This window comes from Haliotis rufescens, unplaced genomic scaffold (assembly GCF_023055435.1).
Source record: "Haliotis rufescens isolate VD_foot unplaced genomic scaffold, xgHalRufe1.0.p SCAF_129, whole genome shotgun sequence".
NCBI classification, from domain to species: Eukaryota; Metazoa; Mollusca; class Gastropoda; order Lepetellida; family Haliotidae; genus Haliotis; species Haliotis rufescens.
In genome coordinates this window covers 343,486-359,648 of record NW_025963812.1, presented here as the reverse complement: position 1 = coordinate 359,648, position 16,163 = coordinate 343,486, and the positions used below count along the sequence as shown (strand labels likewise).

The 16,163-nt window shown below is 42.5% G+C and overlaps 1 protein-coding gene across 4 annotated transcripts in view; it reads left to right on the top strand.

The window, feature by feature from the left end:
* The window catches only part of LOC124110906 (glycogenin-1-like), a 53,997-nt gene that overhangs the window by 13,521 nt on the left and 24,313 nt on the right, over positions 1 to 16,163 (top strand). For 2 of the 4 annotated variants that reach the window (XM_046470375.2, XM_046470378.2), the window contains exons 2-7: positions 5,626 to 5,767; positions 7,240 to 7,414; positions 9,752 to 9,914; positions 11,192 to 11,318; positions 12,552 to 12,732; positions 13,894 to 13,905. In XM_046470375.2, coding sequence (XP_046326331.2) covers positions 5,626 to 5,767; positions 7,240 to 7,414; positions 9,752 to 9,914; positions 11,192 to 11,318; positions 12,552 to 12,732; positions 13,894 to 13,905 — 800 coding nt within the window. The remainder of the gene's footprint in view (positions 1 to 5,625; positions 5,768 to 7,239; positions 7,415 to 9,751; positions 9,915 to 11,191; positions 11,319 to 12,551; positions 12,733 to 13,893; positions 13,906 to 16,163) is intronic. The other 2 variants (XM_046470376.2, XM_046470379.2) reach the window with 1 other exon arrangement.

The following is a 16,163-nucleotide window of genomic DNA, read 5'->3' as shown; positions in this document are numbered from 1 at the left end:
TGGGTACAATGTGTCTGGTGTGTCAATGTGCTGGAATATTGCTAAAAGCGGCGTAAAACCATACTCACTCACTGTGCATGTAAGCATTGCTCATGATGTCAATCACTGTATTGTCTGGTCCAGAATAATTATTTACAGACTGCAGTCATATAGCTGGAATATTGCCGAGTGCTGCTTTAAACAACAAACAAACAAACAAACAAACAAACAAATATATGATATTCCAGCCTAAACATCCCAACAGGCAAATAGTTTCGCTGTTAAGAGGTTAAAAACAATTGTGCTTGTATCATGTGTATGGAACGTTATTAGGTTTCTCACTAATTAATTCATAGGGGAAAAAGCTTTGTGGAAAGTTCAGGAAACTCCTGCCAGTGGTGTGTGTTGCTTGCTGCTGTTGTCTGAGCTGGAAGCCGGCCAGTCCAGTGCATAAGTGGCACAATCTACATTCATACTTGTATGAATGGTTGTTAGGTCAGCAGTCTGCGCCCCCATTCAGTAAGTGCGTTCCGTAATGTAGCGCATGCCCTCTGCATTACAGACATATGGATATTAGGTAACACGGTACATGTACATTCTTGAGAATGCCAGTTAATGGAGTTGGTGGGGATGACTGCGTACTTATCATGCTCACCCATCTGTAGTTGTAATAAATAATACTTTGCAGTTGGAAATACGCATAAAAATCAAGGAGTTGTTGTCATGAGTCTAGTGTTAAATAATTTGAATTTTAAGGGGGACTGACTTTTTCCCTTAATTTGTACACTTCATTGAAGGCTGTATATTGTTTAAACGGTTTGGACCATTTGAACAATCTTGGTTTGTGGTCAAGTTATTATTGACTCGTGCAAAACGTGAATCATTTCTGAGCAATGCTGGTGTCGTATCACTGCATTATCGCAATGTGGGTGTCGTATCACTGCATTGTGGTGTCGTATCACTGCATTGAGGCAATATGGGTGTCGTATCACTGCATTGAGGCAATATAGGTGTCGTATCACTGCATTATGGCAATGTGGGTGTCGTATCACTGCATGGTGGCAATGTGGGTGTCGTATCACTGCATTATGGCAATTCAACAGCAGTGACATTGCTGAAATAACTAGTGCAAATGGTGAACTCACTCACATGCAGTCTAACACTTCAGATGTTAAATATGTGCTAGTTCTTGCAGGTGTAATTTCCATTCAGGTGTAGGTAGCATTCTGGTGTACATTGCATTTGGGAGTACATGATTTAGGTGTACATTGCATTTGGGAGTACATTTAGGTGTAGGTAGCATTCTGGTGTACATTGCATTTGGGAGTACATTTAGGTGTACATTGCATTTGGGAGTACATTCAGGTGTACATTGCATTTGGGAGTACATGTAGGTGTACATTGCATTTGGGAGTACATTCAGGTGTACATTGCATTTGGGAGTACATTTAGGTGTACATTGCATTTGGGAGTACATTCAGGTGTACATTGCATTTGGGAGTACATTCAGGTGTACATTGCATTTGGGAGTACATTTAGGTGTACATTGCATTTGGGAGTACATTCAGGTGTACATTGCATTTGGGAGTACATTCAGGTGTAGGTGTATCCAGGTGTACATATATTCAGCTGAAGTGTTTGGGGTCATTGGTAAGTATTATACTGCTGTTTACCATGTTTACTTTGTCATAGCTTGCGTGGACCTGAGTTGGGGGGTCAGTTTCAGCCTTCTCCCCAGTCACAGTTTTTGCCTTGTGGTGTGACCTCATAAATCTGCCCGCTTGTCGTCGAATGACATTCTGTGGGGCCATGCTGCTTAGAATTGATTTAGTCAACTGTGGCAACATTCTGCCTGTTCAGAAAAAGATCAATGATATATTCAGACATTATGACAGATATGCCATGTTTACTGAACAAAAAAGTTATTTGTAAAGATAGTTTTTGTAGTGAGGAGTTTCTTTAAATGTGTACAGTGAATAAAAATAATTCATGACCCCTGACACTCATCTTTCAATACATATATAGATATTTGACCAAGTTGGCATGGTACTTGCTTATATTTGCATTTTGAATTGAAAACACTGAAATCGGAAATCTGGCCATCAAGAATTGTGGTGCACCAGAGATTTATCTCGTATTTTAAACTAAGTGCCCTTGGCTGACAAGTTCGGGGGGAAATGGTAATCTTGGATTTTCTGCTTATTTCCATATATTCAGGGATATTTCGACATTTTAGTCAATGCCAAATTGTAAAACTAAACATTATGGCTTTTTGTTTCTTGTTTTTTGGTCCTGTTGCAAGTAACGACTGCAAAGCATTAACATGACTTGGCAAATTTTTAATTCCAACATGGGAATTTTTATTGACATATGCTCAAACTTGAGGCAAAGTTGTCTCTGTCCTGAAGTGCGTCCCTTGAGCACACCAGAAACCTATGATAGTGGGCTCACATCAACCTAACATGCCGTGATATAACTGGAATATGGTTGATAGTGGCGTTAACTCACTCACTCACTCACTCACTCACTCACTCACTCAAGGCCACATATCGACCTCTGAGCTGGTGGGGATAAATCCATGTGCTCGTCCTTGTGCCATGCGACTTGCTCCAGACTGACTCCAGTCATATTTTGGTGGTGTATTTTACGCTCAGCTGAGAGTCCACATGTTAACACTAACATCTACTTATGCCATGAGACAGTTTAGTGCTTGTGCACAGAGAAGATGTTGCGCAGACTGCTGCTGACGAAATGAGAGGTAGACATTTATGTTCCTTCCACTCCCATTTATCATACATGTCTGAAGCGAACATTTGAAAAAAACAAAGAATTCATGTAGTGAATTCATGCATGATTGATACCAGAAAAACATGTTGCATAATAGGCCAGTCTGTATGTGTGTGGCTGTGGTTGCGGGGAGAGATGATAGATTTCAGTGTCTCTTCTGAATTTTCAATAGCAGTGTATGGAGTAAGCATTAGTATCACTCTGCATCAAGTGTTTTTGACATTATGCTGTATATTATACCACAGTTATACAGAACCCGTGAAGATCTGGGGTAGAATTGGTCTTCAGTAACCCATGCTTGCCGTAGGAGGTGACTATGCTTGTCGTAAGAGGTGACTATGCTTGTCGTAAGAGGCGACTAACGTGATTGGGTGGTCAGGATCGCTGACTTGGTTGGTGCATGTCATCATATCCCAATTGCGTGGATCGATGCTCATGTTATCAATCACTGGATTGTCTGGTCCAGACTCAATTATTTACAGACTGCCGTCATATCTGGAATATTGCTGAGTGCGGCGTTAAACAACAAACAAACAAAATATTATACAGATGACAATAACATGGTATTCATGAATAATTGTTTGTATTAGTTAGCTCGTATTCTGATATGTATCACAATTTCTTTTCTGTGTATTCAATACAGCCCTGGTACATCCAATGAATCCTTGTGTAGCGAGCTGTGGATTACTAAGTATTTGTAATCTGTTCCTTGACCCTGTGACCGCCTCCATGGTCTAATGGACAGTGGAAGTTAGGGGAATAGATCCCCAGCTGCATCATACCAATAGATGTTAAAAGATGGTATTTGCTGTTATCCTGCCTGGCCCTTTGTATTATAAAATATTATAAAACAAGTACTGGTCAGCTCAGAGTCGGTATAGTACAGAGTAATACAAGCAGACGCTCCAAAGGGACACATACACACACTCGTGCATGCATGTCAGTTTGTCACTATATAATTGATACTCAGCACAATTCCTGTGCTCGTGGGTTTCATCGAAGTGGTAAACTTCTGAGACCTATACCTCACGTCACCTCACGTCACCTCACGCCACCTCACCTCACCCCACCCCACCCCACCTCACCCCACCTCACCTCACCTCACCTCACCTCACCTCACCTCACCTCTACAATATAGACATTGTTTCTGTGTACCTACAGCAGGAATATTTGAGATGATAGTTTCACCACCTGCACCAAGTCTTGGCCATGGTCCCAGGTTGTGAATAGCTGTCTGAGTTGTAAATAGTTGCTATGGAACATTTTTTCATATTCTACCCTCAAAAGCAATGAAGAGCATACTAATAAAACACACTGATCCAGGTAGTTGTTAATAAGTAGCAGAATACCTGACATATATTTTGCAATGTCAGCCAATTCCTATTCGTTACCATGGCATTCTCACTTGCAGAAGCCTTGTATATTTGTATTCACAGTCGGCTGTATTACAGTAAATCATGGCGGTATGTAAATAACGGGCTGTATTTAAAAAACAAGTGTCTGGAAGACAGTGGAAGTTTCCTGGAATTCTCCAGGATTCCAAACTAAGTGTAATTGGGGTAACAGCGGTACATGGATAACTGTTAATAGTTTTTAGCATTACTTTTGTATATTACTTCTTTCTTTCTTGTTGTTTAACACCGCACTCAGCAATATTCCAGCTATATGCGTCGGTCTGTAAGTAATCAAGTCTGGACCAGACAGTCCAGGGATTGACATCATGAGCATCGATCCATGCAGTTGAGATATGATGACATGCATCAACCAAGTCAGCGAGGCTGACCATCTGGGCCAACTTGTACAAACCGATCTTAGCCCTATGACTGTCATAAGCCTAGGTTAAAGAATGCGAGTTACGATCATCTTAGCACTAAGATCACTTTGTGCAAGTGGGCCCATCTGATCCCTTTTAGTCGCCTCTTATGGCAAGGGGGGCACGGGTGGCCCAGTCGTCTAAGGTGCCGCGATTCGCTGTGCAGAGTTGCGTCCCCTGGGCACGCCAGAAACCTATGATTGTGGGTTCAAATCCCGTTTCGCCCCGATTATGTTTCTAGGTTTGTCAGCACCGTTTCCGTGCTCGTGAGTTTCACCGAAGTGGTAAACGTCTGAGACCTGCATCACACGCCGCGATATAACTGGAATACTGTTAAAAGCAGCATTAAAACCAACTCCCTCTTACGGCAAGCATAGTCTTCTTTGTATATTAACATTGCATTGCACATAGTCAATACAGTAGTGTACAACAACATTTGAAAGAAGCTTCTTTTCCCTTTTTATCAGTCAATTACATGTCATTGGAAGATCTAGAGGGGGTTTCAGGGGGTCTGGACTCCCCTTCACCCCTCCTCCATTCTTGGAAGCCAAATGAAGTATGTTGTAGGCGGTAATGTCTGAGAGAGGATTTTGATATTTTGGACACCTCCCTTTTAAAAAAGGCTGGATCTGCCCTTGCATATCATCTACATTTAAGATGTTTCATCAGTTGTAACTATATTAACTGATTAGAACTACCATGGTGAATTGGGTGACTTTAGCTGCCCTTTTCTTCTGCAAATATGAAATATATACATGCCAGAAACCTAGGATCGGGATTCTAATCCTGGTTCGACCCAATTATGTACCTGAGATTCAAGGGTTTCAACGAAGTGGTTGAAGTCTGATACCTGAGAGAGAGAGAGAGAGAGAGAGAGAGAGAGAGTATATTGTTGATGATGGTTTGGTTCCAACATGTGAAGTCCCTCCTACATCAATATTCAAATATACTCGATGTAGGTGGAATAGCGAGTGAACACACACGTGCCAAATGGGAGTAAAACATAATGTATGTTTTTTGGCTAATATGATCTGTTTTGTTTTCAGCGGAAAAAGAAGCTTTTGTTACCTTGGCAACAAATGACACATATGCCTTGGGATGTCTCGTCTTGGGGAATTCCCTCCGTCGCGTGGAAACAACACGGAAACTGGTTGTCATGGTAACGGATGGAGTTACACTGTCAATGAGGTGGGTATGACATGGTTAAAGAATGGGGATATTGATGGTTGGGTGGGAGATATTGATGGTTGGGTCATGGATATTTATGGTTGGGTGGGAGATATTGATGGATATTGATGGTTGGGTCATGGATATTTATGGTTGGGTGGGGGATATTGATGGTTAGGTGGGGGGATATTGATGGTTGGGTGGGGGGATATTGATGGTTGGGTGGGGGATATTGATGGTTGGGTGGGAGATATTGATGGTTGGGTCATGGATATTTATGGTTGGGTGGGAGATATTGATGGATATTGATGGTTGGGTCATGGATATTGATGGTTGGGTGGGGGATATTGATGGTTAGGTGGGGGGATATTGATGGTTGGGTGGGGGGATATTGATGGTTGGGTGGGGGATATTGATGGTTGGGTGGGAGATATTGATGGTTGGGTCATGGATATTTATGGTTGGGTGGGAGATATTGATGGATATTGATGGTAGGGTCATGGATATTGATGGTTGGGTGGGGGATATTGATGGTTAGGTGGGGGGATATTGATGGTTGGGTGGGGGATATTGATGGTTGGGTGGGGGATATTGATGGTTGGGTGGGGGATATTGATGGTTGGGTGGGCGAATATTGATAATTGGGTGGGGGATATTGATAATTGAGTGGGTGATATTGAAATTTGATTGGGGATATTGATAATTGAGTGGGGGATATTGATAATTGGATGGAGGATATTGATAATTGGATTGGGGATATTGATGGTTGCATGGGGGATATTGATGATTGGGTTGGGGTTATTGATGGTTGGGTGGCAGATATTGATGGTTGGATGGGGGATATTGATGGTTGCATGGGGGATATTGATAATTGGGTTGGGGTTATTGATGGTTGGGTGGCAGATATTGATGGTTGGTAGGGGGATAATGATGGTTGATGGTTGGGTGGCAGATATTGATGGTTGGTAGGGGGATATTGATAATTGGGTGGTGGATATTGATGGTAGGATGGGGGGATATGGTATGTCAACATTATATTTTGAGATTTTATTCAATGCAATGATATAAAACTAATCATTACAACCCCTTCCACTTTATTGGTCCTGTTATCAATGAGATACAGCTTTCCTTAGACTAACATTTAGTCTCTGAAATCTTATATAACACAATATCCTTCTTGACTCTAAAAATAATAAAATATTCCTTATGCTGATTAAATAGAGCTAGCTAGAGCTGGCTAGACTTGCTTTTGTATTTTATAAATTATTTTTTTTCATAAAATAAATATATTCCACAGTCATGGTGCAGGACTAAGCTTCCCTCTACAAAGGCATTTATTTTAATGACATTGGTTGTAGACATTGGGCCGAACATTGGCCTCTGAGCAGGTCTAGATAAACCCCTGGGGATATTTCTTTTTTTCTCACACTATAATTATCTGTACTGCCCAGGACACAAACTAATATCTTCAACTATTGTAATGTTGGTTTCAGAGACCAGTTGGGCCGAGTATTTGACCTGGTGAATGAGGTGAACGTTTTCGACAGTCACGATGCTGTCAACCTGCAGCTTCTAGGTCGCCCTGACCTCAGCTGTACTCTAACCAAGCTCCACTGCTGGCGACTCACACAGTACCACAAGTGTGTTTTTATGGATGCTGATACTCTGGTAGGAACGTGTTTTTATTCTCTCATGTCTTGCCATATTTACAAATGTTTAAACCTGTGAAGATCCGGGGAAGAATAGGTCTTGAGTAACCCATGCTTTCCGTAAGAGGCAACTATGCTTGATTAGGCTCGCTGACTTGGTTGGTGCATGTCAGCATATCCCAAATGAGAAGATCGATGCTCATGATGTCAACCACTGGATTGTCTGGTGCAGATTTGATTATTTACAGGCTAACAACACAATGTTAATGTTAACCCTTATTACTCAAAGACAATGTCCCAGTTTTACATTCAGCAACCCATGCTTGTCATAAGTGGCGACTAACAGGATTGGTCTGACTTGCTGACTTGATTGATGCATGCCATTGTATCCGAATTACATAGATTGATACACATGACGGCAATCACTGGATTGTCTGGTCCAGACATGATTATTTACAGGCCGCCATCATATAGCTGGATATTGCTAAGTGCTAAATAACAAAACAACAAACATGGGTAGCTCATCATGGGTTGCTCATCATGGGTTGCCTAATGCTCATCATTGTTTAAAACTAGTCCTGATGTGGGCTCAACACCCTGGTGAATAGTCCCCCTTTATCATATGCTCCACAAAAAAAGTAACCCAAAAGTTGTAAAATTGTAAATATCTGTCGGAGTGTTGCCAACGTCCATACAAACTAAGTACCAAAAATGACTGAGTCATTACTGCATGGATTGGCATTGATTTGTGTGGAAAGTATGAGGTTCTGCAGACATTTGGTGAAAAGAAGGAAAAACAGAAGAACAGAATCACGTGACAAGTGAACAAGTGAACAAGTGCAAGTGAACATGACACAATTGACGGAAGCCCAACGCAACAAGGTCATCGGCTGACTGCAAACAGTAGAATCATCTTCCTCTGGTTTTACCACATAGCACCAAGCACCATAACAAGACATTTTTATCAGACACACAGGACAACACGTGACTCTACCAGATTCGGTCGACCGCGTATTGCTACAAGAGCACAGGACAGATTCATACGGCTAAGTCACTTACATTAAAGAACTACTACGGCCCCCTCTACAACGATATCAGAATATCAGCACAAACAGAGAGGAACCATTTACGTGCTGAAGGTATTCACGCTAAACCACCAGTCCGAGGTGTCATTTTGACTGATGGAGACAAGTTTGGTTCAGTGACGAGTCATGTTTTATGCTTTGCTATGCAGATGGTAGAAGTCGTGTTAACAGGCGTTAAAAATCGATGACACATAAAATATCATCTAAAATCACTTTTGTGTTTCTTGTTTTGCAGAGTATATATAGTGGGGAGGTATAAGGGTCCTTGTCATAAGGGTTAGAATAGGTCCACAAAATCCTATACTGGTCATACGAGGCTATCAAATGCATTGGGTGTCCAGCTTCAGTGACTTGGATGATTATGTGGATCTTGCTTTCTTGCTCTCACTCATGCTGTTGCTTTTATGCTCTCTCAATAGCTCTCACTTTCTTGCTCTCCCAATAGCTCTCACTTTCTTGCTCTCCCAATAGCTCTCACTTTCTTGCTCTCTCAATAGCTCTCACTTTCTTGCTCTCTCAATAGCTCTCACTTTCTTGCTCTCTCAATAGCTCTCACTTTCTTGCTCTCTCAATAGCTCTCACTTTCTTGCTCTCCCAATAGCTCTCACTTTCTTGCTCTCTCAATAGCTCTCACTTTCTTGCTCTCCCAATAGCTCTCACTTTCTTGCTCTCTCAATAGCTCTCACTTTCTTGCTCTCTCAGTAGCTCTCACTTTCTTGCTCTCCCAATAGCTCTCACTTTCTTGCTCTCCCAATAGCTCTCACTTTCTTGCTCTCTCAATAGCTCTCACTTTCTTGCTCTCCCAATAGCTCTCACTTTCTTGCTCTCTCAATAGCTGTCACTTTCTTGCTCTCCCAATAGCTCCCACTTTCTTGCTCTCCCAGTAGCTCTCACTTTCTTGCTCTCTCAATAGCTGTCACTTTCTTGCTCTCCCAATAGCTCTCACTTTCTTGCTCTCCCAATAGCTCTCACTTTCTTGCTCTCCCAATAGCTCTCACTTTCTTGCTCTCCCAGTAGCTCTCACTTTCTTGCTCTCTCAATAGCTCTCCCTTTGTTTCACTCTCAATAGCTCTCACTTTCTTGCTCTCTCACTAGTACGCACTTTCTTGCTCTCTCAGTAGCACTCACTTTCTTGCTCTCCCAGTAGCTCTCACCTTCTGGCTATCATTACACGACAATGATATTGCTCCAAGTCGTGTACAGTTGAGGTGTTGATGGTTTTGATGCAGATGAAGATGTTTTTAATGATGACGATGGTGATGATGTTTCAGGTACTACAAAATGTTGATGAATTGTTCGACCGCGACGAGCTCTCAGCAGCCCCCGATGCAGGTTGGCCCGACTGTTTTAACTCCGGTGTTTTCGTGCTGGTACCCAGTTTGGAAACATATTGTGCTCTTGTACAGTTTGCGATGACGCAGGGAACTTTCGATGGTAAGTAGGATTGATTTGTTTATTCTCTTGTCACCTTTGTTACAGTCAGCAATGAGTTGCCTCCCTTACCCATACCAGGATTTGACGATCATCAAGATGTTAGACATCTTTAACCTGCACCACAATTAGTGTCCAAAATAACTGACTGCCTGCCTGCTCGTGGCTGGTAACTTTTCTGTCGGGCTGCATGAAATTTTCCTCTGTCTGCCCGACTGTCTGGCAGATAATTTTCAGCCAACTTATGTATTCAGTTTAATTGTAACTCCTTGTAGATTCTCAAGTAATTGTAAGCATTATTTCAACTTAATCAAGAAGCGATTTATAATGTCTGACTGTGGGCAGGTAACTCTGAAGACCCAACTTTCTTGTTGGGTTTTATAATTATTTCAAACAGTGACCACAACTGTAATCCCCGACTAGATGTACTAGCAGTAATGAATTAATAGGGTGTTGCAAATCTCTCCACAGTGATACTATATCAATAATATGAAAATAATATGACATATATAACTTCCTTCATTCTGACAATCAGATGTCAGTTTTCTAAAACATCTCGACTACATTTCTTTACCACCTTGATTTGGAAATTTGGGTTTTCACAAAAGAAAATCCACAGATATTGCTTCGATAGTACTATCTTATTGCTCGGATCGATGCTCATGATGTCAATCACTGGATTGTCTGGTCCAGATTCGATTATTTACAGACGGCCGTCATGTAGCTGGAATATTGCTGAGTGCGGCATTAAGCAACAATTAAAAAAGACTTGTAGTGGCAGCAATGGCAGCACAGCAATATATCCACGATGTGAGAATAATGTGCTGTGTAGAACTCCATTCAGTCTGACAAATCCCTGGTGTAACATGGACCGCCTCCGTGGTCTTGTGGTAGAGCGTCTGCCAGGAGAGCGGAAGGTCCGGGGTTCGATCCCTGGCTGCGTCATACCAAAAGACATTAAAGATGGTACTTGTTGTTACCCAGTCTGGCGCTCGGCATTAAGGGGCTAAAACAAGGACTGGTCGGCTCGGAGTCAGTATACTGTGTCTGAGTGGGGTATTCATGTTAAACTGCGGCATGGTATCTCAGTGAGCTAGCACTATAAATCGGCATCAGTCCGGACTAGTACAAGCAGCCACACACACACACATACATTTGCATGCACGTCGCTATATAAATGCAATAATCTCGGTCGCGACGTTAAACCCAATTTCACCTCACCTTGGTGTAACATAATTGTCATAAGAGGCAATAAGAGATTATTTCCATTTTGTTTCCAGGCGGTGACCAAGGTCTATTAAATCTGTATTTCCATGACTGGGCGACACAGGATATAGCGAAGCACCTTCCCTTTATCTACAACGTTGTGTCTCAGGCGTTCTACAGCTACCTACCAGCATTTACACAGTAAGTTTGTCAACCATAGCCGTATATTCTTCCCGCGGCGGGGGCACGGGTTGCCCAGTCGTCTAAGGGGCCGTGATTCGCTGTCGGAGTTGCGTCCCTTAGGCACGCCAGAAACCTATGATTATGGGTTTGAATCCTGGTTTACCCCGATTATGTTTCTAGGTTTGTCAGCACCATACCCGTGCTCCTGGGTTTCACCGAAGTGGTAAACCTGCATCACTTCGGGCTTTCCTCCCAAATTAAGCTGACACGCCGCGATATGACAGAAATACTGTTAAAAACGGAGTTAAACCCAACTCACGCTCTTCCTGCAGCAAGTGTGTCCACTAGCCTACATTTTAGTCAAGTGTTATATCTCTATTAATAATCTTGCAAGTCCATTGGTTAATTCGTACCATGTGACGAAACAGTGCATTTCAATGTCGACCCCAAAATCATGTGATTGACACTGACCTTGAATATTGACTTGTCACATAATCAGTCTTGACTTGTCACATGATGAACATTGACTCGTCTGCTATACAAGTGCGGAGAGCGGAAGGTCCGGGGTTCGATCCCCGACCACGTCATACCAAAAGATGTTAAAAGATGGTACTTGTTGTTGTCGCTATATAAGTGCAATAATCTTGGACGCGATGTTAAACCCCATTTCACCTCACCTTATTTATAATGTTTAACTGGAATAAACAAACACAAACAAATGTGTGTCATCACACTCATTTCACAATCATCCCCGTCAAGATCCGGGTTAGAATTGGTCTTTAGCAACCCATGCTTGTCGTAAGAGGCTACTAACGGGATCGAATGATCAGGTTCACTGACTTGGTTGATGCATGTCATCGTATCCCAATTGCGTTGATTGATGCTCATGATGTCAATCTCTTGTTTGTTTCATCAAGACTCGATTATTTACAGACCGCCATCTTTTAGCTTGAATATTGCTGAGTGCGGCGTTAAACAACAAACAAAAGACTAAAAGATCTGCATCAGATTAGATTGTCTTCATGCCAAGAGAAGGCTGATCTGCTCACACCATCTCCAATACAGGCCACCCATACATAGGCAGATTGTTGTAAAATATTCACAAGAAAAACATGTTCCAGTGATAGAAACTTCCTGTTTTCGTCCCCTAGTCCTTACGATATCTTAACTGTTCGGCAGTTTGGGGCAAGGACTAAAGGACTAGTGCCAATTTCTAACGCTGCAGTTTCACATCACTATCTTTCTATTCAGATTTAAAGACCGTGTGAAGATAGTTCATTTTATCGGTGCCGTGAAACCATGGCACCATGCTTTCAACACGTCTACCGGTGAAGTGATGCCCCTTCCAGGCACTGGACACAGCCAGGAATTTCTCCAAATATGGTGGAGTTTATTCATGCAGACAGTGCAACCCTTACTGGACCCCAGTGCGGTAGGTCATCGGCATGTCATTTATGTACGGTCATAGGCACCCATAGAGGCCCTGCAGGGGTTTTCATGAATATGCACATAACTGTGGGATGAGAGTTCTGGTATTTTTTTATATTTATATATTTTTTATTTTATATTTATATTTTTTATTTATGATTTTTTCGAAAGGATTTGTACATGTTGTAGATGTTAACTGCTTGAAATGTTGATGCACATTGTCGGGGAATGTAGAGAAAGGTCTGGGTTGTTTCCATCACGTTAAGTAATGTTTGGTGAGATTAGTGCAATAATTGGGTTGAGAACAACGTATTCGAAGCGATCTTAGTGATACGACTGTCCTAGATCTTTGGTATTCCTGGTTCGAATTGATCTTCAGCAACCCATGGAGGCGACTAGGGGGCACTTGTGGCCCAGTCGTCTAAGGCGCCGCGTTTCGCTGTGCAGAGTTGCGTCCCTTGGGCACACCAGAAACCTATGATTGTGGGTTCGAATCCCGTTTCGCCCCGATTATGTTTCTAGGTTTGTCAGCACCATACCCGTGCTCGTGGGTTTCACCGAAGTGGTAAACGTCTGAGACCCGCATCACTTCGGGCTTTCCTCCCACATTAAGCTGACACGCCATGATATAACTGGAATACTGTTAAAAGCGGCGTTAAACCCAACTCACTCACTCACTCATGGAGGCGACTAACGTGGTCTGCTATTCAGGCTCATTGTAAAGGTTTGTGTATGTCACATAGCTGGAATATTGCTGAGTGTGGCATTAAACAACAAACAGACATCGCCCTATGCTCAGACACCATGAACAAAAATGTTCTTTTGTGAAATCAGCCCCAGACTTTTCACACACTTCAGTGAGCTGAGAAAATATAAAGTCTAGCCTGAGCATGGAGTGGCTTTCAAAGTCAAAGAGAGCAGTGATGTTACCTAGTGGTTAAAGCGTTAACTTGACACACCGATGGCACTGGTTCAATTCCCCACATGGGTACAATGTGAAGCCTATTTCTGGTGTCCCCCATCATGATATTGCTGGAATATTGCTAAAGGCAGCATCAAATCATTTTCATGCAAATTCGAGGGAAAATATTTGGTAATTTTTTCTTTCTTTTTTCAATTAATATCATCTGATCATCACTTGATTGTTTTTTTGTTATTGCTGCAGAGTGTCTCATCGGTAAGTTGACTATTCCTGTATTAGGGACATATATCTTCTAGCTTCAGAAATATATATCTACTTCTGTTCGTTCTGCAATAACACCAGATATCCACTCTTCTCTAGCTATCAGAACACACTGGCCAGGCGTATATTGTCTTGGATTCACATGTCTTACTGCACATTTCTACATAACTTTGACACAACACTGCATCATGGGTAGATTTCTACATAACAGCACTACATCATGGGTAGATTTCTACATAACAGCACTGCATCATGGGTAGATTTCTACATAACAGCACTGCATCATGGGTAGATTCTACACAACAGCACTGCATCATGGGTAGATTTCTACACAACACCACTGCATCATGGGTAGATTTCTACACAACACTTGCAGTGTTCAGAATTAAGAATCAGCATCAAGAGGGTCTTGTCTTAACTCAAATGTGAGGAGTTCTAGGTTATGGAGGCGCCAGGTTCCACTACTTCAGGGACCCCGGCAACACCTTAATTTTGAACACTGGTCACTGAGAATCAAGTAGTCGGACTTGTTCCTCATATTCAGTCACTAGTTTTCCCTGGTCCAGACTCATTGACTATTGCTGACTATGCCATCAGACAACATTCACTCATTCCCTCATTCACTCACTCACTCATTCACTCATTCACTCATTCCCTCACTCGGGGGGCACGGGTGGCCCAGTCGTCTAAGGCGCCGCGATTCGCTATGCAGAGTTGCGTCCCTTGGGCACGCCAGAAACCTATGATTGTGGGTTCGAATCCCGGTTCGCCCCGATTATGTTTCTAGGTTTGTCAGCACCATACCCGTGCTCGTGGGTTTCACCGAAGTGGTAAATGTCTGAGACCTGCATCACTTCGGGCTTTCCTCCCACATTAAGCTGACACGCCGTGATATAACTGGAATACTGTTAAAAGCGGCGTTAAACCCAACTCACTCACTCACTCACTCATTCCCTCACTCACTCACTCACTCACTCACTCACTCACACATTCCCTCATCCACTCACTCACTCACTCATCCACTCATTCACTCACTCACTCACTCATTCACTCATCCACTCACTCACTCACTCATCCACTCACTCATTCACTCATCCACTCACTCACTCATCCACTCACTCACTCACTCATCCACTCACTCACTCATCCACTCACTCATTCACTCATCCACTCACTCACTCATCCACTCACTCACTCATCCACTCACTCATTCACTCATCCACTCACTCACTCACTCACTCACTCACTCACTCACACATTCACTCATTCACTCATTCACTCATTGTACATACTGACATTGTGTATTAGTCAGTAGTGGTTGGACAATACAACTAGGCATCGGTGGATCACGATATTTTCGCACACAAAGTAAAACATATCGACTCATTCCCTAAATGTTTACTTTAGTGGCTGTTACACCAAACACTAATTAGTAGTGAAAATGAGTAATGAAAAAGTCAATATTTTTATCCATTGCACCATACTTGACACTACCAACTGTAAATCGTCAGTGTGCCAGGTATTTGACCATCCTGTCTATGAAAAGATGGCTTAAACGCCGCAGATAAGAGCAGATACAAGTATCATGATACGTATCGGATCGTGAACAAGGTATCATGATACATATCGGATCGCACAGTTGGTGTCGTCCCAGCCCTATTAATCATCAATCATGTACGTAACACAGGACTTGTGAAGACCCGGGTCTTCAGCAGTTTATTCTTCTTGATAGAGGCAGCAAACAGGATCAGGTGGTCAGGCCGCTGACTTGGGCGATGTATGTAATCGACCCCCAATTACATAGATCGATGCTTATGTTAATCTCAAACAAATCATTCACTCTGTTGAAGACAGTGATACTCTTGTGAAGGGAGAAATCTTGTGATGTGGTGTGGCTGGTGAGTGCTTTAGGGGAAAGGATTGCGGTGATAGTTTGGGCCAGCATGTTCTGAAGAACATTCAGTGTATGTCTACAGACAAGTGTAGAGGGCACAGGTGACCCTGTTGTTGCAGGCGCCACAATTCACTGAGCAGAGTTGTGTCCCTTTGGCTTGTCAGGAGCCTATGATCATAGGTTTAACTCTCGGTTTGCCCTGCCTATGTTCCAAGGGTTGTCTTCGTTATGCTCACTACAGGCTTTCATCCCACGTTTTTATTTTGTTAGGACATTCGTCCCAGGGGTTAAACATTAAACTTGTTCTTGTTTGAAGGGAGATAACTCTAAACCTTTCTTTTTCTAAACAAGGGTACAG